The sequence below is a fragment of the Chelonia mydas genome, chromosome 4, assembly GCF_015237465.2.
Source record: "Chelonia mydas isolate rCheMyd1 chromosome 4, rCheMyd1.pri.v2, whole genome shotgun sequence".
In the NCBI taxonomy this organism is placed as follows: domain Eukaryota; kingdom Metazoa; phylum Chordata; order Testudines; family Cheloniidae; genus Chelonia; species Chelonia mydas.
In genome coordinates this window covers 95,354,963-95,381,593 of record NC_057852.1, presented here as the reverse complement: position 1 = coordinate 95,381,593, position 26,631 = coordinate 95,354,963, and the positions used below count along the sequence as shown (strand labels likewise).

General features: G+C 43.9%; 1 protein-coding gene across 8 annotated transcripts in view; it reads right to left on the bottom strand.

The window, feature by feature from the left end:
- Positions 1-26,631, bottom strand: part of ATP8A1 (ATPase phospholipid transporting 8A1) — a 252,619-nt gene that overhangs the window by 194,098 nt on the left and 31,890 nt on the right. For 7 of the 8 annotated variants that reach the window (XM_027831495.3, XM_043544446.1, XM_043544443.1 and 4 more), the window contains 3 exons: positions 24,223-24,321; positions 11,902-11,947; positions 1,249-1,289 (listed from right to left, as the gene is read on the bottom strand). In XM_027831495.3, coding sequence (XP_027687296.2) covers positions 1,249-1,289; positions 11,902-11,947; positions 24,223-24,321 — 186 coding nt within the window. Of the gene's footprint in view, positions 1-1,248; positions 1,290-11,901; positions 11,948-24,222; positions 24,322-26,631 lie in introns of those variants that run through there. The other variant, XM_037897865.2, reaches the window with a different exon arrangement.

Below are 26,631 nucleotides of genomic sequence, written 5' to 3'. Positions count from 1 at the left end.
CAAATCCCACTGAAATGAGGCCTAGTCGCATTGTATTCCTGGCATTGAATATATTCCACTTTAATCTCCCTTGATATTGGGAACTCTTATTATTGTTGTATAGTCAGATGTATATTTAGCCTAGTTACACAAAAGGAGGTTAGTTTCCCTAAACTCAGAGTTCTGTTGCATCACAGCAGATGCCTGCTCCTGGTTCCAGCTAACTTGTATGTAACCCATGCAAACAGATGTGAACCTCATGAAATTAAACCTTTCCTGTTTGTAATTAGATGATTTCACAGGGGGAAAAAAAAGATCTGACTGGATCAAATTTACTGAAATCTAAGGTTACACTAATCTATGAAAGCTGTTTTTTTGACAAACATTTGCAAATAAGAACATAAGAACAGCCATACTGGGTCAGACCAAAGGTCCATCTAGCTCAGTATTCTGTCTTCAGACAGTGGCCAATGCCAGGTGCCTCAGAGGGAATAAGAAGAACAGGTAATCATCAAGTGATCCATCCCCTGTTCCCTATTCCCAGCTTCTGGGAAACAGAGGTGAGGGACACCATCACTGCCCATCCTGGCTAAAAGCCATTGAGGGACCTATCCTCCATGAATTTATCTAGTTCTTTTTTGAACTTTGTTATAGTCTTGGCCTTCACAATGTCCTCTGGCAAAGCATTCCACAGTTTGACTGTGCATTGTGTGAAGTAGTACTTTTTGAACAGAACTTCTGTTTCCCTAATTTACCACTGCTCTATTACCTCACAACAACGCCTGAAGTTTTAGTATTTTAAACACAGGGTAAGCTTTGCAAATATATTAAGTAACTTTAAAAACATTTTTACTAATCTTTGCTCACTATATAAAAACTGAGCTATTTTCTTGTCTATTAATTTTAATAGTGCTAAAGGTACTCATACAGAGATGTCATATGCTAATATCCCAAGAGCTGAAGACATTCAGGCAAAACTTTCCTTGACATATTATTCAGGCAGACCTTTCACTGAACTATTAATGATAGTTTTGCCTGAAGGAGGAATTTAGTTTTGGGCCTAAAAGTATATTTTATTAAACAAGCTAAATTTAATATTCTAGAAAGCACTACTAAAAACTGAACATTTTAATGCTTTCCATCATACTTGTAAATTAATTCATATGACTGTCATTTACTCTGATATCAAATATATAAACTGTATCAAACGATAGTATAAACATAAAATTTACACCCCTTAAGAGCAAAAACAAAAAAACAAATACACACCTTTTCCCAATGGACAATCTCCCAAGCACCATTTCTCAATACTGAAAAGCAAAGACACATAATTAGACTGTACAACAGTAAAACTTCTGGTTATAGGTGACACACCTCTTGTGTTCCCTGTTACTAAAAATCATGTGTATAAAATAGAGCAGTATACTCACATGGCATTTTACTGAACAACTCATTCTCTGCTATTTCAGGTCAAGCATTTCAATTATAAAAATTAAATTTTAATTTGTTCAGCACCTTTCATACAAACTACATATAACAAGACTTTATAGGGTTAGAAAATCATAGAAATGTAGGACCGAAAGGGACCTCAATAGGCCAACTAGTCCAATCTCTTGTGCTGAGGAAGTATTATTTAGACCAGTGGTTCTGAACCAGGGGTCTGGGGCCCCCTGGAGGCCCCCAAACAGGTTTCAGGGGGGCCACAGGGACAGCATTAGACTTGCTGGGGCCAAGGGTAGAAAGTTGAAGCCCACTGTATGGGGCTGAAGCCCAGGGCCCTCAGTCCTGCCACCTGGGGCTGAAACTAAAGCCTGAGCAATGTAGCTTCATAAGGGCCCCTGTGGCATGGGGCCCCAAGCAATTGCCCGGCTTGTTACCCCCTCACGCCAGCCCTTGCTTTCATATGCCAGAAAACCAGTTACTGTAGCACATGTGGGCCATAGCATTTTTATAGCATGTTTGGGGGGGCCTCAGAAAGAAAAAGGTTGAGAACCCCTGATCTAGACAGTCCCTGACCGGTGTTCAACTTGTTCTTAAAAGAACTCCAATGATGGAGACCCACAAGCTCCCTAGGTGATTTGTTCCACTGCTTAACTACCCTTACAGTTAGGAAGTTTTTCCTCATGTCTAAACTAAGTCTCCCTTGCTGCAATTTAAGCCCATTATTTCTTGTCCTTTTCTCAGTGGATAAGGAGAAAAATTTATCACTCTCTTCTTTAGAACAGTCCTTTATGTACTCTAGACTGCTATCACGTCCCCTCTCAGTCTTCTCTTCTCCAGACTAAACAAAACCAATTTTTTCAGTCTTTCCTCATAGGTTTTCAAGTCCTTTAATCATTTTAGCTGCTCTAGACTTTCTCCAATTTGTCCACATCTTTCCCAAAGTGTGGTGGCCCAGAACTGGACACAGTACTGCAGTTGAGGCCTTATCAGTGCTGATTAGAGCTTACAACACTCCTGTTAACATATCCCAGAATTATATTCACCTGGTTTACAACAGTATTACATTGTTGACCCATACTTAGGTTGTGATTCACTATAATTTGCAGTACTCCTATTTTGTATTTATACAACTGATTATTCCTTCCTGAGTGTAGAATTTTGCATTTGTCCTTGTTGAATTTCATCCTATTTAATCCAGTTAGTCAAGATCATTTTTAATTTTAATCCTGTCCTTTAAAGTGTTTCCAACCCCTCCCAGCTTGGTATCATCTATAAAAATTGTAAGTATACTCTCTGTGCCAATGTCCAAATCATTTGTGAAGACACTGAATAGAACCAGACCTAGAACCGATCCCTGCAGGACCCCAATCAATATGCCCTTTCAGCTCCATCATGAGCCACTGATAACTACTCTCTGAGTATGCTTTTCCAGACAGTAGTTCTCAAAGATAATCGCTAATGGCTCAGAGATCTCTTCAATCAGTTTCTTAAGTATTCTAGGATGTATTTCATCAGTCCCTGCCAACTTGAAGACATCTAACTTCTCTAAGTAATTCATAATTTGTTCTTTTCTTATTTTAGCCTTAGATCCTACTCCATTTACTCTGTAGTTCTCTATCTTAGTCACACAATCACTGCTAACTTTTTGGTGAAAACTGACACAAAAAAGGCATTTAATACTTTGGCTATGTAACGGATTTGGCACCCACCTCTCATGAGTGCCCTTTCAGGTTGGGCGTGTCTGCATTCTTTAGTTCTGGTGACCCCTTTCAGTGGGTCTCAGGCAGGTTTGTCAGTGACACAGCGCTCCAGCCGAGTCACACTATCTGCATGTAAACCAGCACAAACCGCTTCCGGGTATATGGTCCACTGGGGCCTGTCTCTCCTTAGCCCTCCCTGGGCTTTGGTCTTTAAGTAGTCCAGCCCTGGTATGGGGCTGTAGCCCCAGGGCTTCCTCCCTGGAGACACTATCTTCCTGCAGCCCTCTCCAGGCTCAGTCCCTATTCAGTCCTACCAACCAGCCAGGAGCTCCCTCCATGCTCCCCCCCAGTCCCTGCTAGCAAACCATCCATGGCCCTGCTGCTCTTCCAGGCAGCCAGGCCTGCAGTCCTTTCTTCTCTTGCTCCAAGCAGCAACTAACTGGTGCTTTTGTTCTGCAGCTCCTTTTATATGGCCCTCCTGGGCCCTGATTGTTTGCCTCCCCTGCAGCCACTCTAGCCTGCTTGGAGGACCTCTCCACTGCTCCTTCCCTGGCATGGGTGTGGCAGAACCCTGAGGCCTCCAGCAGGGGGCCTTTGGGCCTATTCCACCCCATCACAGGCCATTGCTCCATTTTCTGTTATTATCTTTCCCTCCTCATTTAGTAATGGGCCTACCCTGTCCCTGGTCTTCCTCTTGCTTCCCATGTATTTGTAAAATGCTTTCTTGTTACCCTTTATGTCCCTAGCTAGTTTAATCTCATTTTGTGCCTTGGCCTTTCTATTTTTGTCCTTATATTCTTGTTTTGTTGTTTTTTAAATACTCATTCTTTGCAATTTGACCTAGTTTCCACTTCTTGTAGGACTACTTTTCAAGTTTCAGGTCACTGAAAATCTGGTTAAGCCAGTGTGGCCTCTTACCATACTTTTATCTTTCCTATGCATTGTTATAGTTTGCTCTTGTGCCCTTAATAATGTCTCTTTGAAAAACTGCTAACTCTCCTGAACTCTTTTTTCCCTTAGAGTTGCTTCCCACAGGCGCTTCCCTACCAATTCTCTGAGTTTGATAAAGTCTGCCTTTTTGTAGTCCATTATATTTACTCTGCTGTTTTCCTTCTTCCTGTTCCTTAGAATCATGAACTCTGTCTTTTCATGACCATTTTCACCCACGCTACCTTCAACCTTCAGATTCTCATGTAATTCAGTTCCTCCCTGTTTATCATAATCAAATCCAGAATAGCCAGTCCATGAGTCACTTTCTCGATCTTCTGTAATAAAAAGTTGTCTCTAATGCATTCCAAGAACTTGTTAGATAATCTATCCCCTGCTATATTATTTTCCCAACAGACATCTGGGTAGCTGAAGTCCCCCATCACTACCAACTCCTGTGTTTTGGATAATTTTGTTAGTTGTTTAAAAAAAAAGTCTCATCCACCTCTTCTTCCTGTTTAATAGGCCCCCTGCCATGACATCATCCTTGTTTTTTACCTCTTTTATCCTTACCCAGAGACTTTCAACAGACCTGCCTCCCTTTCTGTCTCAGTGCAAGTGTATACATCTTTGATAGCAAGGCAACACCTCCTCCCTGTTTTCCCTGCCTGTCCATCCTGAACAAGCTGTACCCTTCTACACAAATATTCCCATCATATGAATTATCCCATCAAGTTTCTATGATGCCAATTATCTTGTATCTGTGATTATTCACCAGTATTTCTAGTTCTTCCTGTTTACTTCCCATACTTCTTGCATTAATTAATTACAGCATAAAATGTGTATGAAGCAGAATGAAATAAAAATTTAAGGAAAATTAAGACACATTTTAATTCGATTATGATAAGTGATGCTCCCAAAAATATTAGATTCTGGAAGAAACAACACAATCTGAACTGAAATCTTATAAAATTACTATAGGAAACAATCTCAAGAATACTCTCTGATGAAAATGCTAACATGATTTTCTAGTGTACAGAAGAACCCAATCAATTATCCTTTTATTTTTATTACAAATCATTTATAAGAAGCACCATATCAACATACATGGCAGTTTATAAACACAGATAAAGACATGTTCCCTGCCCTGAATAATGCAGCATTGAAAAAAAAAAAAACAATATAAATTACTGGACAATAGATAAAGTGAGATAGAGTGTGGGTATTACTAATGAGAAGAGAATAGGTATTACTCTGAAGAACTGGAATTTAAGTAGGGATTTGAAGGAGAGAGAATGGAAGGAAGAGAGGGAAAGGAAGATTGTTCCAGATATAGGGAACAGCATGCTAGAAGATTCCAAGCTGAGGCTGGGAAAGAGGGTAAAATGAAAGAATTGGGCACTGGAAATGGAAAGGAGGAAATAAACGCAAATATGTTGGTGTGGCATATTTGGCCTAATAGGTGAGGATGAAAAGCCTGAATCTGATGCAACAGGAGACAGAAATACATTTTAGGTATTCAAAGAGGTGGGTGATCTGGTCAGAACTGAGAGGAGAGAACATGACTTTTGATATAGCATTTTGGTTTGCCTTAAGATGGAAAGCAGAGAAGGCAAGAAGGCCAAAAGAAGGTTGTCATGTAAGATGGCCAAGGCATGAGACAAGGTTGTTGCAATGGAGATAGCAAGGAAAGGTGGATTTTGGTGATACTGAAGAGGAATAAGCAACAAGATTTAGCAACCATCTGCATATGAAAGGTCAAACAGGCTGCAGGCCTGGGAAATGAAGAATAACATACCTGTCAACTGAGATAGAACAGGCCGGGATCCTGGTGAAGAACTAGACTCTGGAATAACAAATCTGGCCTTGAATCCAGGAACAATGGTGGCTCTTACATGTTCACAAGGTCAGGAAATCAAGGCCTCTTTCGTTAATGGGGGGGCTACTAAGATAATTTCTGCTTCCTCCTTTCTGATCCTCTGTATTACCCTGGTGATGTTGAGCAGTGAGGGGAAAGCATAAAGTATAAAGCATAAAGGGAAAACCCTTTGGACACTTGAGCGACAGGACACCTATGCCAAGAGCATCTATGCCTATGCCCTTTTTCCTACAAACTACTGGTAAACCTTCTAGTTTCCTTTGGCTGCAAAAAGACCCACAATAGGAACCCCATATTTTCTGATGATCAGTCAGAATGATTTGTTCTGAAGACCCAATTCTGCATCATCAATTTTCCTTCTGCCCATTCACTCGGCCTTCACATTGCTGGTGACCTTTGATATGCAAGGTCCTGATAGACCATAGATGGGCCTCCTCCTGCTACATCAATGATGCTGCTTCCTTTTGTAGATCCCTTGATCTAGTATTCCCCAATGGTTTATGTACACCAGGGATAGGCAACCTTTGGCTCACGGCCCACCAGGGTAAGCCCTCTGGCAGGCCGGGCTGGTTTGTCTACCTGCCACGTCTGCGGGTTCGGCCGATCTTGGCTCCCACTGCCAGCAGTTCGCCGCTCCAGGGCAATGGGGGCTATGGGAAGCAGCGCGGGCCGAGGGACGTGCTGGCTGCCACTTCCCGCAGCCCCCACTGGCTTTGGACAGCAAACTGTGGCCAGTGGGAGCTGCGATCAGCCGAACCTGCGGATGCGGCAGGTAAAGATACTGGCCCGGCTCGCCCGCATGCCAAAGATTGTTGATCCCTGACGTACACCACTGTTGATGTATTGTCCATACATGGTGATTTGGCAATGCTGGGGCCAGTTGTTGAACAGCCTACTTTATTGCTCTCAGCTCTAAAAAATATACGCTTTTCTTTCATTCCTAGAAGGACCATGTCCTTTGAGCCACCAACTTCTTGGATAATGCTCCTCACCCTTCCAGAATGGCATCTGTTGTCATGACACACCTCTCTGGCTCCAACATGGCCAACCCCACCCCAGAATCTCTCTGGACTCATCACCAATCCAGGGATTTCAGCATGTTCACTTTCCAAGATGGAAAAAAAAAATCAGAAAATGGCTAGGAGTGGCCAGCAGGAAACTCTGGAGAGTGCTTAAATGCATTCTGCCCAAGACACTATCCCAGTGCAGGACATGATCATCCCCAGATCACTAATTAGGGTGCCTACTGATGTCCTCGGGCACTTCCTCAGGAGGGTAATTGCTTATCTGTTCTAATCCCATCTTTTGGCTGCCAGAAAGATTTTGTGGGCCTCTGTGTCTATCAACGCTCCAAAATAAACTAGGCACTGAGATTGTTGATGATGACTCTTCCCAAAATTTACTTTAAATCCAAACTGTTGCAAAGTTTGGATCATTGCCTGAGTCATATGAGTGGACCCCTCTTTGGACAAGGTTTTACTAGAATTTCATCCAGGAAAGGATATACCTGTATTTCCTTCTGCCTGAGAAAAGCCGCCAGAACAACAAGGATTTTTGTGACCACCCGAGGGCATGGATGACTGTCAGAAAGGCAGCGCTTTATACTGAAAATGACTGGTCTCATGAGTGAATCACAAAAATCTCTTGTGCCCCTGGTGAACTGGCACACGAAGGTAGGCCTCCTTCAAGTTGACTAATGTAAAGTAATCCCCAGCAGATCACCATTAGTCCTGACTTTAAGGTTTCCATCTTGAATCTACTCCCCATAATGAACTTGTTACGGTGTGGTAAATCCAGCACAGCTCTGTCCTCCCCAGATCTCCTGGGTACCAGAAACAAGACTGAGTAGTGGCCAAAGAACATCTCTGCCTCAGGAACTCTTTCTATCTTGCTGATTTTCAAAAGATGTTCTATAGACTTTAGCATATTTCATCTCTTTTGTGGATTTGAGGACACTGAAGAAGGGAGAAAATTACAATTTGGTATCTTTGAAAACTGTATGTACCCTTGTTGAACCATCCAGGACTCATCCATCCAACATGGAGAGAGGCATTAATGTACATAAAAGATTGTTACAAGGAGGAGGGAGAAAAATTATTCTCCTTACCCTCTGAGGATAGGACAAGTAGCAATGGGCATAAATTGCAGCAGGGACAGTTTAGGTTGGATATTAGGAAAAACTTCCCAACTGTCAGGGTGGTTAAGCACTGGAATAAATTGCCTAGGGATGTTGTGGAATCTCCATCATCAGAGATTTTTAAGAGCACGTTAGACAAACACCTGTCAGGGATGGTCCAGATAATATTTAATCCTGCCATGAGTGCAGGGGGCTGGGTTAGATGACCTTTTGAGGTCCCTTCCAGTCCTATGATTCTAGGCCATTGTTCCTTGAATCTTAATATTCTCTCCCTGCTAGGTGTTGCTCATTGGAACTCACCTGACTGTAGTCAGGCATTGTTTCTACTGTTCAAATTTGCACTGGAGGAAGATTGGTTCTCCGCTTTCTGAGTGTAGACTTGTTCCATTTGTTTGTGCTGTAGTCTCACTTTCCATACTAGAGTAGCCACAAAAAGAATATTTAGACCTAATAAGACAGGCTATCCCTTTTCCCGAATTTGGAGTTAGGAGGATTCTCTAAGATCTTTTTTGAGTATCTGAGGATTCCACCAACACTTTGTCTAATGACTCCCCAATATTTTGAAGCCACTAACATGATTTTGGCCTGTATGTTGCCCTTCTAGGATCATAACCAGCGGTGCAATCTGGTCACCACACTGGAGGCCAAGGCATATGTTGAAAACATCAAAGCATCTCTGGAGTTGCATGAGCTATGAATACTGAAGCCATTGAGACTTTCTTTAACTCTGAGCCTAACCACAGTTATTTCTTAGCCTTTTTTGGTAATCTATTGCCAGACTGTCAGTCCATGCAGTACTGTTCTTGCAAAAAAGATGTTGCTGCAGCAGAAGCCCTCAGAGAGGAAAATACAGCCTCAGATGTTTGGTGCAGTGACATTTCACTCTGCAGTCATTGGGTTCTTTTGGGAAAGAGTCCCCTTCCATTAGGATAGCAGTGTCTTTGATGAGTGCTGAAACTACCCTGTCCACTTCGGGAAGAAAAACAAAATCTGCTTTGCTACGGTGCTTGCACGCCTGAACAATCTTATAGACTTTGCTGATGTTTCCCATTTGACCTTCATTACTTTTTCCCAAGATGACATCAAGAGGAATGTGTGGTTCAGATCTTGAACCTGCTGGAATTTTTTTTTTTTTTTTGTCATTTCTGGATCAATTCTCTCTTCTCCCTCCTTAGAATCTTTTCTAATGAGCTCATCTGACTGAATACCTAAGTATCTAATCATCAGCTGAAAAAAGATCCTCTTGCTTCATTTAATCTTGTGATTCATCCCCTGAGACAAAGAGTTCACCTCCCTTCTGTAAAGAAGATCCTGACTTTCTTCTTCACTTCTTTTTTCCTCTCTTGGACTCAGACTGAACAGCCTTCTTTTTCTTTGGTGATGCCCATGAAGATGAGGATGAAAATGAATTAAATGAGGAGAAGGATGAAGAAAAACCAGACACAAATAACTCTATTCCTTTTATTATGCTTTTTCTTTCCATGTAGGAAAACCTTGTGAACAGAGCCTTTGGTGCCATCCAGTAATGAGTCAGAGGAACTACTATCCCCAGAAGAACAGCAATAGTAATTTCTGGAAATAATTTATTGAATCCCTTTTCCATTTTTTAAATTTGACTCCTTTTGAGAAGGTGGGGATTGGAAACCTGAATCAGATGAGGAGTCCTATGAACCTCTTCTACTAACAGGCATCTCTTTATCTGTGTCCTTTTGAGAGCGGATAGAGTGCCTTTAGGAGATACTGCATCTGCTGCCTGGAACTCACAGGATTGTAGCCTCTGAGGTAAAGGCTCTTTTTACACCAAATTCAAGAGCTCCAGGAGAGACTTTCTTCCTGAGGGGAAGATTCTCTTCTTTTCCCCTCATGCAAAATTCCTAATTTCCTCTAGCACTAAGGGAAGAGGAATGAACTACCCAGCCAAGGAAGGGGTTGGGGATGATGATGAGATCTGCATTGCAGGAGGATATGCATCCAGAACGGTCTTACCGGCTGCTCCTTGCTCTGTCTGTGGTGTATTCAGCCAGTCCTGCTTATGTTTTCCCTGTGCTGACCCACTGCCCTTTGATGCAACAACAAAAGGCTCTCTTTGTTTTTCTGCCATCCTTTGAGACATTTGCAGCATGGCTGTCAGATTCCTTGCTGGTGAGGAATGCCTGAGGAACTGCCTCCTGGTTTCAGGGTAAGGTGGCCAAAGCCAGTGGATGAGCTGACTGATGTCCACAAGGCACAAATCTCTCCTTCTGTGTCCTCTGACAGGAACAGAGAGAAGGAGGAACACAGCCGTGGTCTTCCATTTCGATCTTTCTCCACCATAGTCCTAGCCTGTTACATGAGCAGTCAGGGAGAAGGGGCATAGCGGCTCTGTGGTAATTCCAGGCAGCAGACGAACCAGCTGTGCATGTTTATTTGGCATGTGTTTTTTTTAAACCCTCTCTCTTGGAGTAAGTGCTGGATTGCACGACCCTGGCAGTAGCTACAGGAGACAGAACAAAACTGGGGGGGGGGCTTCTGGAAAATGGGGGCTAGTCCTTTGTCAGCCATCAATTCAGCTTTGATTCTGACCTTTACAGCTACAGAAAGGCAAATGTCCCACACTGAGGAACTGTGGATCTAGTCATAAGAAAAGAAAAAGGACCTGCTCTTCTGCTTGCTTGGTCTGTGGAGCTTCAGAGTCAGTCAGGAACTGCAGTTTGGGGAATCAGGGGATGTCTTGGCTCAGGTACTGTCATGTCCGTGGGCATCATGTTCTGGTCAACTGGCTAGTCCATGGTGTCTGTGTCTCCAGTTTCCTTGGTAAAGTGTTGTTGTCATAGTGACCTTGGGACAAATACACTTTTTCCTCACTTTCTTGGTCTTCTAAGTTTCAAATTCAAGATGGTAACATCCCATAAAATCTCTTTGGTAAGCTTCTAAGAAAACGAGAGATCACAAGTTTTGCATCCCGCACAGCATCCTGTAAAAGCGAGATGAGTGTGACTACATCCATCCTTGGGGCCCTCCTTCCCAGAGAACATTTTTTTTTGTCAGATCCACAAGTCCACATGTTTCTTCCAGGCAAGCAATAACAGGGGAATAACAGGAGATGACGACTCCATCGGAATTTATTCAACTCCTTTTTATTGGGTCAACAGTCAGGACCTATAAAAGCCTTCTTGACCATCATTGTTCCAGGAATTAGAAAAGTTGTTCCTTACTCATTCACACATCTTATGCTTACATTTTCTCAAGGCTGCAAGACTTCATCACAATAAGAAAATACGGAACTGTCACGCTGTCTGGAAAACTGGGGAACTATGTGTAAGGTTATCTATCAAACTTTTTTTGTAGTAGTATTTTTGTAAACGACTTGTGTTCAAAGTGTTTATTTTGAACATTTGTTCAACTTTATGGATAATGCCCTCTACTCCAAATTTATATTTTAATTTGTGGTATAATACTGTGGTGTTCAAACTATTTCAAATTTGTAAATTCTAAACATTTAGGTCCCATAGTTTAAAATTACCTCCATAATTGCATACCTATTTTTACATACAATTCAGTAAATTGTGAGTACACAAAAACATCTGGAGGTATAAATAGCTATTTGCATGGGCAATTGTGGCACACACACAAGACAGAAATGGATATGTGTTTTGCAAAGTGCATGCATGCACACACATACATACAAATCAGGTCTTTATATTCTAAACATCTAAAAGTGTAAGCTTGTATGCTTTGTGATTTCAAACATAATACTGACAAATCTGAAACCAAAGAACCATAAAGAAATACACACAACATTCAGATTGAATTTTTTAATTGTGCAGCAAAGAAGAGATTTTTTCAATGGTTCCTACCTTGGGTTTGTTTCTTGTTCACTGCATTATCAGCTTTATGTCTTTTCTGTAATAAAAATGCACAACTGTTAATTGAGTTAAAATGGTAATTTTGTTAACAAGGTAAAATGTACAATTCAGAAAAGATATCATGCACACAGACTTCCTGTATCCCACTCGAACAAAAAAACCAGGCAGGATTATTTCAAGTCGTTGTTAAGCAATTTTTTAAAAAAGCTGTATGTTATTTTAATGAAGTATTTTTGTTAGACAAAGTCAAGGAGTGTGCTAGACTAAAACTGTTCTTTTGAAGAACCACTCCATTCTGGATATTTCACTAGCTGCCCTAATTCCAAGATGCAGACAGCTTGCATTTGTGGGATGGTGCCCCTAATCTTCAGGAGTCTTCTAGAAAAGTAGTTTCTGTTGGGACCATATAAAACTTCATGGCACAGAATTTTCTGAGATGAGATTTAAGAGGTTACACAATGTGAGTGCCTTCTGCTAAACCTCAAAGTTCTTAAGATAACAGAACTCCAAAGGAGGAGGGAAGGTAGGCAGTAGTGTGAATAAACGGAGGCAACATTCTCCCAATGCAAAAGATACTGATAAAGTAATCTTTCCATATGCTACAATGGCTCTAGTAGCACGGGTGGAGCCAGCTCTCTGTAACTAGGAATGAAAGGGATAGTTAGTGAATTTATTCTTGATAACTATTATTTCTTCTTTGAGGCAGCTTCTGTATATTTACCACTTCTGGGACACTATTTAGCAATATAACCACCTCAAAGGTGGGCTGATGAATTCTAACTGAACAAGGACTGCAGAACTGCCCTCCAAAGCGAGCACCAGATCTAAATGTCAAGTCAAGGAAGTGGAAGTTGTGTAAACATGTGATTAAACCCCAGGTAGCTTCCCTGCAGATTTCTATAATGCTAACATTACTAAGGCAAGCCATAGTCCCACCTGTACTGATACCCAACCTAAAACATTAACATATCTATTTTGGATCCAAAAGTTTAGGTGACGTCTGATCAAAATAAAAATTCTAACAGAGTACGGAGTCTAATTCTCCCCTAGAAGGAATAAGGTCTGGAAAAGAGACTAAGCGCTTGTCTATACTGCTGCATAGTTCAGACTACGGGAGCATAACTAGGAGTGCGCGCCAAGTGCTACGCTGAACTCCCCCCTATGGATGCTGTGGCCATGACCAAATTGGTTCCTAGTTCACATTAATGTAGTCTTTTTCAAACAGGACTATATTAATGAGAATTATGAACCTTTTAGTTTGCACCTGCAGCATCCACATGAGGGAATTATAGCGCAGCACTTTGGTGTGCACTGCTATTCACACCCTCATCGTCCAAACTGCAGGACAGTGTAGGCATAGCCAAATAGATTAGTTTAGGCAGAACTCACATTATTTTAGGCAAAAATTTTGGATCAGGACACAGGACAACGTTTATCTCTGTGGAATACTGTGAAGGCAGACACATCTATCAAAATCTGCAATTCATTCACTCTCCTTGTAGATGTACTCTGATTAAAAATGCCATCTCTAACAGGTTGAATACAGTGCTGTCCCAGAGGTTCAAAAGGTCCAGCCATAATCTTTGTAAGCACTTGTCAGGGACTGCAAGTCTTGTAGCTGGATCCACAAAAGGAGCTAAAAAAAGCTCCAACCTGCTCACCGTTGCTAGGGCAGAAGCTGAAACCCGATAGAGGAATCCAGTTCTAGAACCTGACTGGCAGGATGCTGGGGATCTTGACTGGTCCATAGCTCCCATATAAACCCAGCACAGGAACAGGAAATTGTCCATGCAAGTGGGATCCTCCCTGCTCTGGACTGTGTGCGTCGTGCTTCCTGTTCCTGTTCCCCTTGTTTCACTTTCTGGTGTCCTGACCCAGCATGACTATAGTTATCCATCCATGGTTCTACTTTCAAGTATGTCTCCTCCCTCTAATGTCCTGGTAACCTGATCCTGCCTGCTTCCTCATGCTCAATTCTCAGTTTGCCCTCTGACCTGTCTTGGACTCTGACCTCCTGCTATCTGACCTGGCCTGCCTCCTGACTCCTGCTTTGACCACTAGGTCAGACTGCCCATGTCCTGGTCACGACAGAAATAAATTGAGATCCCATTTTGCGACAGGTTCTCTGACAGACATTAACCAACCACTGAAGGAATCTCCTAATGGAGGATGGCTGAGATGATGCACAATGCACTTTGATCAATGACAAGGTACAGTAATTAGTCCAAAAAGAAAGGTTACTTACCCTACAGTAACTGGTTCTTCAAGATGTGCTATCAACACATATTCCACTCTTGGTGCATATACGCCCCATGTGTGTCAGATCCTTTCTGACTAGCAGTATCTGCTGTAACTCTGACTAGCCCCTGATGTTCTCTTGGCAACCATAGCCGAGGGTTATAAGGGGCAGGAGGCTGCAACCACTACTCAGATCCTTCACTAATAAGAATCCTGAGAAGTGGGAATCCAATTAACAGGGATGCAGGGCAGGTTGAGGAATCTGTGTAAAAACACTCACACTCACTTACTCACACTCTCAACTGTTGTTCTTCGAGATGTGGTGTTCATGTCCATTCCAATCAGGTGTGTGCATGCACACGTGCACGGTAGCCAAAAGATTTTTCTCCTAGCAGCATCCATAGTGTCAGTCCGTCCCTGAAGTCGCGCCTTCATGGCGCTCAATATAGAGCCCTGCCAACCTGCCACGACCTCAGTTCCTTCTTGCCGGCTACTCCAACAGAGGGGAAGGAAGGAAGGTGGGTATTGGAATGGACATGAACAACGCATCTCGAAGAACAACAGTTACGAGAAGGTCAGTAACCATTTTTCTGCTTCAAATGCTTGTTCATATCAATTCCAATCAGGTGACTCACAAGCCCAAGTTTAGGTGGTGGGGTCAGAGTCTTCCACTGATTGCAGCACTGCTCAGCCAAAGGCCACATCGTCCCTGGCCTGCTGGGTAATCGCACAGTGCGTGACAAAAGTATGGATGGAGGACCATGTCGCCACCCTGCAGATTTCCTGAGTGAAAACCTGAGACAAGAATGCTGTTGATGAAGCCTGCGCCCTGGTGGAGGGCGCAGTGATTGGAGGTGCAGGAATACCTGCCAGGTTGTAGCACGCACGAATATAGGATACTATCCATGATGAGATGCATTGTGATGATATAGGCTGACCTCTCATTCAGTCCGGTACTGACACAAATAACTGGACCGATTTTCTGAACATTTAGTTCTCTCGATGTAAAAGGCTAGTGCCCTGCGGACATCCAGATAGTGGAGCCTCTGCTCCCTGCTGCTGGAATGAGGCTTACGGTAAGAAGAAAGATGTCCTGGTTGATGTGAAACTGCGACACAACCTTCGGGAGGAAAGCAGGATGAGGCCTGAGCTGAACCTTGTCCTTATAGAACACGGTGTAGGGAGGCTCTGATTTTAGAGCCCTGAGCTCAGACACCCTCCTGGCTAAGGAACACCATCTTGTAAGAGAGGTTGAGCAGGGAGCATGTCGCTAATGGTTCAAAGGAGAGTCCCATGAGCCTAGAAAGGACCAGGTTGAGGTCCCAGGCACGGACAGGCTGACGGATGTTTGGGTATAGCCTGTTGAGCCCTTTTAAGAACCGGCTGACCATAGGGTTAGCAAACACAGAGCAGCCCTCGCCGCCCAGATAGAAGGCCAAAATGGCAGCTAAGTGCACTCTTACTGATGACAACAAAAGCACCTGCTGGTTCAGATGGAGGAGGTAGTCCAGAATAAGCGGCACTGAGGCTAGCACTGGGGACAAACGGCGCTGCGCCAACCAGATTGAAAATCTCTTCCACTTGGCAAGGAATGTGGCTCTCATAGAGGGTTTTCTGCTGTCAAGGAGGGCCTGTCTAACCTGGTCTGAACAGGAAAGCTCCATTGGGTTCAACCATGGAGCTTCCACACCGTGAGGTGAAGCGTCTTGAGGTTAGGATGTTAAAGACGACCATGATTTTGTCTCAGAAGATCTGGGAAGAGTGGCAAGATGATCGGGGCTCACACGGACATGTCTAGGAGAGATGTGTATCATTGCTGATGGGGCCAGGCTGGTTTATTAATATGACCTGAGCTCATTCTCTCCGGATCTTGAGGAGTACCTTGTGAATTAGCAGTAAGGGCAGAAAGGTGTATAGGAGAGAATGGAGGAGGAATGTGTCCACGCTGGAGCCTGGGCTGTGATTTTGGAGGTAGCAGAACTTCTGGCACTTCCTGTTGTGTCACGTGGCGAATAGGTCTATCTGTGGAAAGCCCCACCTTTGGAAGATTGAAGTTGTGACGTCCAGGCAAAGGGACCACTTATGGCTGTGAAATGACCTGCTGAGGTGGTCCACCAGTTTGTTCTGTACCCCGGGGAGGTACGATGCTTGCAAGTGTATTGAATGTTCTACAGAGAATTCCCACAACACGAGGGCTTCCTGGCACAGGGGAGAGGAGCGTACCCCGTTTGTTGATATAGAACACTGCTGTTGTATTGTCCATCATGACTGATACACGTATGCCTGGCATGCTAGGCGCACCACTCTGAGCTCTCTGACATCGATGTGGAGACCCAGGTCCGCCTGAGTCCAGAGACTTTGAGTCCTGCGGTCTCCCAGATGTCCTCCCCAGTCTAAGTCTGATGCGTCCCTCACTAGCGACAGAGACGGCTGAGGAATGGCGAAGGGGACCCCTGAGCATACCTCCTGAGGGTCTAGCTATCACAGGAGGGAGTCGAAGACCGGGCAAGGGACGGTCACGATCCAGTCCAAGCTGTCCCGGGCTGGGCGATACACTGACGTGAGCCACTACTAAGGAGGTCGAAGCCTGAGTCTGGCATGTTGCACCACACAGGTACAGGCAGCCACATGTCTGAGAAGCTTCAAGAAATTTCTGGCTGTGATGGTGGGAAACTGTCTGAGGCCTCGAATGATATCGTTCAGGGTCTGAAACCTTGCTTCCAGCAGGTATGCCCTAGCTTGGGCCGAGTTCAGTACTGCCCCTATAAACGCTATCCTCTGGACAGGGGACAGAGTCAATTTTGCTTCATTTAGAAGGAGACCCAGGTTGTCGAAGGTGGCTCTAATGAATCTGATCTGAGCTTACACTTGGGTCCTGGAGCAGCTCTGATCAGCCAGTCTTCAAGGTACAGAAACACCTGTACCTGGTGCCTGCACAGGAACACAGAGATGATGGCCATGCACTGGGTGAAGACTCAAGGTGCTGCTGACAAGTCGAATGGAAGTTAAATTGGTAGTGGGTACTGTTGACCACAAACCTCAGGGGGCTGAGTGATTGCAATATGAAAATATGTGTCCTTCAGGTTGAGGGCGGCATACCAGTCTGCTGGATCCAGTGAGGGGATGATGAAGGCCAAAGAGGCCATGTGGAACCTGAGTTTCTTCATGAACTTGTTGAGTTCTCACTGGTCCAAGACAGGCCTGAGGTGGCCTTTGGCTTTTGATATTAGGGAATAAAAGCCCTCGCCCCCGTGCTCCTGAAATACCTCCTCCACTGGCCCTAGAGATAGGAGCGACTGCACCTCCTGGATAAGGAGCTGTTCTTGAGAAGGGTCCCTGAAGAGGGACGGGGAAGGAGGGTGGAAGGGCAGGAGGGCACAGAATTGGATGGAGTATCCCCTCTCTACAGTGCAGAGCACGCAGTGGTCCGAAGTGATATAGGACCATGCATGGAAGAAAGGGGACAGTCAGGAAGAAAAGGTAAGGAAGGGTAGATCCAGCTTTTGTTCTTGAGCGCCATCCTTGACCGCGCCGTCAAAAGGATGGTCTGGGGCCGGAAAGTGGTTTGGGTTGGCCAGAGCCCTGGCCTGAGGATGGGTATTGTCTTTTCCTGCCACGCCTGTTCCTCCTCTGAGAACTGTCCTGGGGGTTCTGCTGATAGAAACTCTGAGGAGGCTGTGACCTAAAGTGTTTCCGCTGTGTGGCAGAAGTGTGCAGGCCCAAAGACCTGAGGGTGGCTTGTGAGTCTTTCAGGCTATGCAGCCTCTTGTCTGCCTTTTCAGAGAAAAAAGAGTCACACCCTCAAATGGGAGGTCCTGAATGGTCTGTTGGACCTCATAAGGGAGCCCCGAGACTTGGAATCAGGAACCCCTTCTCATGGCCACCCCACTAGCTGTGACCCTAGTTGCGGCATCAGCACCGTCCAACACGGCCTGGAGGGAAGCCTGAGAGACTAGCTTTCCCTCCTCCACCAAGGCCAAGAATTTGGCTCAGGAGTCTGAAGGGAGGAGCTCCACAAATTTGGCCACTGCCGCACAGGTGTTATAAGAGTACCTGCTGACAATGGCTTGATGGTTCAAAATATGGAGCTGAAGACCCCCTGTAAAGTAGGCCTTTCTCCCGACAAGGTCAAGTCGCTTAGCCTTCCTGTTTTTAGGGGAGAGCCCCTGGAAACCCTGCCGCTCATGCTGATTAGCTGCGTCCACAACAAGAGAGTCGGGAGGTCGGTGGGAGTACAAATGTTCATACCCATTGGAGGGCATGAAATAATGCCTCTCATTGTGCTTGGCAGTGGGTGGCAAGGAACCTGGGGTCTGCCACAGCATCTTGGTGGTATCCACAATAGTCTTAATAAGTGGTAGGGCAATAACAGAAGGTCCTGAGGGGGCGAGGATACTCACCATGGGATCAGCCTCCTCGACCACTTCCTCAGACTTAATGCCCAGACCCTGAGCAGCCCTTTGCAGCAACTTTTGTAGCACCCTGCTGCCCTCAAGCGCTGGGGTTATGGCTGTATCTGCCAATGCCTTGTCCAGACAAAACGAGGAGCAAGCCCCTATAAGCAGTAGCTGCTCCCTGCCATCAGCTCCCAAGGGGTCTGCAACTCTCGGGGGAACGTCGGTGCCAATGGAGCGCCCATCATCACCGGGGCTGTCAACGCCAAACTCAGCATTGGTACAGGCACTGGAGACATCGATGGTGCTGCCGGTGGAGCCAGTACTGAACCAGCTGCCTGAGCCGACGAAGGTGGAGGGGCCATTGTCTGTGCTGCTGTCAGTACCAAGGTCGTCCTCAGTGCCGAGATTGAAAGAGTCGCCGATGTCAAAGCTGGCGCTGGTGCTCAGCCAATGGCATTGGCGTGTGAGTAGGCGCCGAGGCGAGCTGCATGGTTGACAGCGAGACAAATGTGGCTGAGGCCACCGAAGATGCTGAGAAGTGATGCCCTTGGATCCCTCCCTGGCTCTGGTGAAAGGCCCAGGAGGTCCAGAATGGCCACTGTGGTGGATTCTGCCACTGCGGTGGCCACACCTGGAGCTCTTGCCTTGAACTCAATCGTCAGCTCCTACTCCTCCGAGAGCAGTAAGAGTCAGACTCTGAGACTGAAGACCATGGAGGAGCCAAGCATCAGTGCATCAAGCATCAAGATCTTGGAGAGCGATTAGGCTCTCTGTCTGAGTGGGCTGGTGCCAAAGGACATGGAGGGGGGAATGCCTGGACAGCATTGCCAACTTCCCTCTTGACTGCACCTGGGGGTGGGATGGGATCACCAGCGGTTCCTCCCTCCTAGGGGGCAAGAACGGTGCCGTAAGGTGCAGCAGATCCCGAGGAACATCGAAAGCTTCCAGCATTGAAAGAAGTGGCAGCTGCTGGCCCGTAGGGACCAGTGAACATGGGGGGCCCAGACTCAACTGCCTTGCCTGGGCAGGAGTCGACACAGCCCTAATGGGGCGGATCTCGATCTGTGGCTCGCTTGGGGTCTCACTTCCTTAGATTTAGCCAGAGGTGACCGACTGTCCGGCTTCTTTTTCTTCTGAGGCACCAGCAAGTGAGACCGGTGCCTGCTCTCCACTGGGCCTAGGGACGTGCTGTGCCAGTGCCGAGCGTCCTTTCTCAGCACCAACTGAATGATGGTGCCGGGGCACTCCACGTCGACGAGGAAGCACTATGAGCCGGGTCCCCTGAGCCTGGGTCCGAATGGGGGCGTACAGCTGCCTCCATGAGGATCATCTTAAGCCGCTGCTCCCTTTCTTTAAGAGTCCTAGGGCGGAACTCGCAGCAGATCTTACAGAGATCCTTTTGGTGACCCTCCCATAGGCACTATAAACACGAGGAGTGTGGATCGCTCTTTGGCATGCACTTTGCGTAGACCACAGTTTTTAAACCCCAGGGACCATGGCATACCACAGCTCCAGGGAGTCAGAAGGGGGGTAGAGACCCCCAACAACTCTAACTACTAACTACTAAGATAAACTAACTATATACAAACAACTCGAGTTGAACACGCTTGCTAAAGTAAGGGCTATGGGAGGTTCCAGCCTATCGTCACTGGTGGTAAGAAGGAACTGAGGGGGTGGCGGGTCGGGCTGTATATTGAGGGCCATGAAGGACGACTCCAGGGGGCGCTCAGACCAACCCGAGGGATGCTGCTATGGGAAAAATCTTCCGGCTACTGTGCACACGCACACACCTGATTGGAATCAACATGAACAAGCACTCGAAGAACCACCAGTTACTATAGCGTAGGTAATCATTCTTTCTTTGAGTGATATCCACACCAACTCCGCTTCTGACAACTAACTAGCAGTTTTCTCAACAGGAGGAGTGAGAGAAGTCCTTACTTGAATTGTGAGTTTATGTCAGCCCTGCCAAACTTGGCATCTGATCAGGATGCTGGAACCTGAGAGTAGTGAGAGGTGAATGTGTTGACTGAAGCCACTCTCCATATCTCAGGTATTGGAACATTTGCAAGGGAAGCTCTGAGACTGTGTGCACCCTAGGTCCTGATCCAGTCTGAAAGCCACTTGGATAATCTCTGGGTGAAAACAGGCTCCTAACTCCTTCTGCAAAAAGTATGAACCATCTGTGGGATGTTCTAAATGGCTCTGCTCTGTCCAGATAAAAATATAAAGCTCTCACCACATCCAAGGTGTGTCGTTTCATTTTGACTGCAGTGAGTGATGTCTCAGGAAGAAAACTAGCAGGTATATGAATTGGTTAAAATTAAAATCCAAAACCACCTTAGGCAAGCAAGAATTTAGGATGATGCCTAAGTGTGACTTTGTCCTTACAGAATATGGTGTAAGGACGCACTGATTTTTCCAGCTGAGGTGATAGTTACCAAGAATGCTGCCTTCATGGAGAGATGAAATAGGAAAGAGGTTACCATGGGTTCATTACGGGGCCCTATTGCATTAATTTAGATGGAACACATGGGCCCAAAGAGTCAAAGGTGTTAGCACAACTCTGAAATTGTCCATCTTTAAACAAGGTTCAGGGTTTGGTATACAGAGACCTTGGTTTGTTAGTTTCATGGCAAACACATGAAGAAATTCTTCCCAAAATTTTGGAATTTGTTAGCTAAAATATGGAAAAGAAAGGAACGTAACTACAAAAAGTTATGAAGCAGTTTAAAACTAAAATTAAATAACAAACTTAACCCAATTAAATAAGACAAAATTAACCAAAACATATCACCTCTTAAAATGGGAGTCCTTTATTTGAGTTGGAAAACAATTCTTAGCAGGGAGGGATTAGTTTTGTGGCTCATTTCCAAGATGTGAAAGATGGTTACTTCTCTTACTTTTGACAAACAGACAGGCATGAGTGGAAGAAGAGACAGGATAGTAAAGGTGGAGAAAATACAGCTTTTGCTGATGTTCTTGAGATTCCAGGAGGCAGGTCAGTCACAGACAGGTGCTCTGGGTGGGCAAGTCAACCACAGCAGCAGTGCTCTGGATCATGGAACGTAATCTGGTTGGTCTAGTCCTTCTCCTTTATTGGTCCCTCTTAGGCTGGGCAGAGCTGGGTAGAGCTGGAAGGGCTGTCTCAACTCTTGGTGCTAGTCCTGTGTGGTACAGCTAACCTTAGGATCAGATAGACAGAAGAGAGAGAGGGAAAGAGAGAGAACACAAAGAAAAACAGTGGGGCAGAAAGGAACACACAATGGAAAGAGTAACAAAGCAAGATACTGTGTGTCCCTGACTGAAGTCTTTGATGTTGTGGCAGTTATGACCAGGTGTCCCCGCTGGTGTGTTGAGACCTGGACTTCACGATGATGCAGTGACCTTTGGGATCCCCTGGCAAAGGACGAAGTCCCTGGAGCGGAGCAGGATGAGACAGAGGTTCTGATGCCTTCCTCCTCTTCCAGAAATTCCCAGTCAATTAGCCAGTCTCCACCCCAAAAAGTCTCTTTGTAAGGGTTGCAAAAGAGGAATGATGGGTGTAATAGTCCATACTTTCATTATTTTCTTCATCACAATAAGAAACTGAGGAGGTCCCTGTCAATATGGTGGCATAATCTACAAGTTATACAAAGAACAAAAATGAATCTGCATAGCTGTACTTCAGGGAGCCTGAAAGGTCCTGAAAAGAAGCCAGATGAGGAACATAAAACCCCTAAGGCAAAAGAACTGACCAGGTGAGCCTCCAAACCATTTTCAGATGGCACCAAGGACAGCCTCTGAAACCAAGACTCCAAATAAAAAGACTCAGGTATATACTCCAGATCTGAAGGATGGCTTTTACTGGATCTTTTTAATGAAGAATGGTCACAATGTGAAACATGGAGGCATTTGGGCACTAAGAAATCCCAGCATCCACAATGTGGTGAGAACCTGATGGAATCCTAAGGAATGAGCATTGCTGGAAGATCTGGAAGCACCCTCAGACTCAAGGAAGCTAGAACTGAGACCTCCAGTCCACAACAACACTCCTACTTCCTCTTAATCTTATGATTGCAGCAACAGAAGAGCAAAACCAATCTACTGCAAACTGATGTGAACCCACTTAACCAGAACTTTCCTGGAACCAAGATGGCCTCTAGCACAGATGGAGCATGAGGCCACCAAAGACTTTGGCTTTTTGATTTCACCATTTTAGACAGAACAGTACCTTACCCTGACGATGGATCAGAGGGTTACGAGATTGTGTATCTGGCTATGGAAAAATACAGTGGCATAAAATACACCAACTAAAATCAGTCTTTTTGGGGAGGGGGGATGATTGCCCTATAGCTGCGTGGAGATTGTCTGGAATCAAAACTGCACAACGGCACAAAAGCTATGCAAAGTTATCTATCTAAAATGTAACTAAATATGTACTAACTATTATCTAAAAATGCATCTAACATGTATGAACTATAACTCCTCTAACCAGTTAACAGAACATTTTTCATCAAAGACAAAGACAAAACTCTTTGTGTATAAAGTGAAGACCCATATACCTATAGCTAGCTGTGGAAAGGAAAGAGAAGTGAGGCTGCTTGGGATTGCTTAGCCCCTTAGAATCTTAGCTCTGGGCACACATTCTATTTGTAGGAATATGCAAAAGCTACCTCAAAGAAAGATGTAAAATTCTGCGTCCTTGTACTGTGGCAGACAAACAATAAAAAGGGATCATGGGGAGGGATCTTCCCTCTCCCTCCTCATCACAAGAATTCCAAGCTTAAAGTACTGACCTAGGATGGCCCTATGCTAAGAATTGAGACAGACTGGAACTCAACATACAGTTCTCACCAGGCTCACTCTGCAGCTCCTCTTACACTGTAGTTTCTTGCCACGTCACACCCAATCCCACTGACACTGATCTCACCCCAAAAGGGGAGAAAAGAGGAGCTTTCAGCTACCACCAGCAGATTTCCCTCAGGGGTAGAAGGAGCCACTACCAACTTCTTTTACTACTGAAGGAAATTTGGGGCTTGTCTGCACATTGATTTTGCAAAGATCTCACTACACTGGTGCAACTCCCCTAGGGTGGATGCAATTATATTGATAGAAAGGGGTTTGGAACACACTAGAAAAGCTGGGGATTTCTTCTTTATGATCGAATAAAGTTCTCATTTTTAGCCCTGAAAGGACATGAGATATTGGACTTGAAAGCCGTCAGACTTCAGAAGTAATTTTCAGTAGAAAGGATTCTATATCTAGAGGTAGAAGTAAATATTTCTCTAGGAAGATGATACAAATATGCTATTTGAAGCTGTTTAGAAAGTTAGAATAAGTCCTGAGGAGATGGATTAGAGGCAGGTAATGGGGTTATAGGCATGTGATAAAATGAACTGGTATGCAATAGCAATACATTTATCACACTCCTGTACAATTTACCACATGGATATCACCTCCCAGTATCATATATATTTTCATAAACTATCTCCACCATTGTTCAAGGTTTTCATTGTTTAAAACCTTGTTGTTTAAAGCAAGAGATTTTACATATTTTTAGGGTTTAGGAGAATCTCCTCATACCAAGCACTAAATGCTGTGTAACTCGAGAATGTAGATATATTCAATTATTTTTAATTTTAGAGATGCATAAATATTACAGGTTATTTAGGAAATAATTGTATTAAATACTTACAAGATCTTCTATAATTTCTTTGACTGCTGCTACAGCTAAAATAAATAACAAAGGAACCAATGTTGTATAACGACCTGTTGGTGACACATCTGGAATTTGCTATTAAAAAAAAAAGAAAAATGTTTTTTACATTTGTAGGTCAAAGTGAAGTTTGATTATAATAAACAGAACTTAGTAATGCAAAAGAATGCCACTTTATCCAGGTTCATGTACAATTCCATTTTCTTCATCTGCACGTTTTAGTCCTTCTTACTACCGAGCCTATAATTGCTTATTATTTTCAATCTCCCTAATTCATTACACTTATACCTGTTCTCATAAAATCGGATGCAACATGTAATTAATATGAAAATGTTTCTATTTGGGCAATTGAATTATAAAATGTAGGCATAAATATATAGGAATTTATGGTGAGATATTTTGAAGCATTCCCCTCCATCTTCCCACCCGCAAGGGCTGATGCTAAATCTGATTTCAACACCAAGTCTGGGGAAGAACACTGAGCTTTCCAGTGTCTCAGTAAAGCGCTTTTGTTTAATATAAGGGATAATTTAATACTTTTGTAATGTAGTGCTGACAGTTTTCCATGTAATGACTATCATACAGACCCAAAAGACATAGCAGAGTAAAGCACATGAGTGGTTAAATTTTTAAAAGTATCCACAGGAATTATTCTCATGAGTGAAGTTATGCATATGCTTCAGTGTTTTCAAGAATGGGGATCTAAAGTTCAACTGTCCCATGACCAGTAGAATCTGTTCAGTATTTTCTTTGGAGTTAGATGTAAGTTGGGCAAAGGAGGACTGCATTTTACAAAGCACTGCACTCGGGGGGGGGGGGGGGGGGGATAAAAATCATGTATTAAAAAAATCAAAATCAGATTTTTTACTTGTGTGTTCCTAGTTCTTTACATTCTTCTTTTATAGTCTTAAATTGCAGTAGATGTTTTGTACTTGTTTCTTTTATTAGCGTTTCCTAATTAACAGAATTTCAGATTTTCAATAGAGATTTCTCCTGCTAAGAAGTTTCACATTTAAAATGTTCATTTATACCAGAAAAAGGCAAGTCCTACATCCTCAGTAATACCTCTGGTTGCAAGACTACAAAAACCAAAAAAAAAACCCACAAAATTGAGACGCAAATAGCCTATGCTATACTGAATGTGCATACATGAGTATAGCTGGATGATCTAATGTTCACAAAGAACTATTGTGTGTGCTACAGTAACCGCAGAGAGAGGAGCTGCTTAGTTCTATGGCAAACACTGATAACTCTAGTCATCCACATTCATCTGAATATTTGACAATCACTCATAGAATCATAGAATAGCAGGGTTGGAAGGGACTTCAGGAGGTCATCTAGTCCAACCCCCTGCTAAAAGCAGGACCAATCCCCAACTAAATCATTCCAGCCAAGGCTTTGTCAAACCTGACCTTAAAAACCTCTAAGGAAGGGGATTCCACCACCTCTCTAGGTAACCCATTCCAGTGCTTCATCACTCTCCTAGTGAAAAAGTTTTTCCTAATATCTAACCTAAACCTCCCACACTGCAACTTGAGACCATTACTCAAAAGGTGTGAGAGTGAATAGACGTGCCATGTGACTAGTGTTATGATACAAAATGCAGCCAATATCACTAAGATGAGGAGAGCTTTCCTCTTTTGTTAATTGTATATATTGACTAATTAATATACAACAACACTGATTTAGGTGAATTTAGAAATGTTAAATATAAATGTAACTGTCACTATTTCTGTCCACAGTTCAAACTTCAGTCATTAGGTATGGCACACATAATGTATCACACCAACTATATGGTCTGCCTTTACATTATAAACTTAAAACAAATGTGAAATATTTTAAATCAACGCAGTTCAAAAGTATTGTGTCCTTTTTTTAAAAAAAGCACTTCTGAATAACATGGACTTCAGGTGGATGAAACATATAAATAGTCTCCTTTCTAAGCCAGAGTTCAACAGTTAAGTAATGGAAGAGTTAAATATCACTCTGCTGCACTTGGCACAGTAATTGGTACTGATACTAGTTAATGTCAGACTCACCTATGTGGAAATGTCACATGAGAATCTCAAATTTTAAAAAATAAATGTCTATTTTAAATTAATAACTTGGTTTTGATACGCATCAATATCTTTGACTGCAATGGTGTCAGATCTTAAGCTACGATGGATCAGAGCTGATCACTTCCTGAAGATCCTTTCTACAAGAAGCTGTCCTGGTGATTCAGTAAGGTTGTATGTTTTCCCCTCAAACAGTACTCTGCTAATTGGCCAGTATTTGAGATGGAAGTCCAGTCTTCTAGAAAAGACTTCAAACTGAGGCCCTGTCCATTTGTGATCAAAGATCTTCTGGCACGTTTTGTAAAGGATGAACCTTAGTCCTGATCAAATT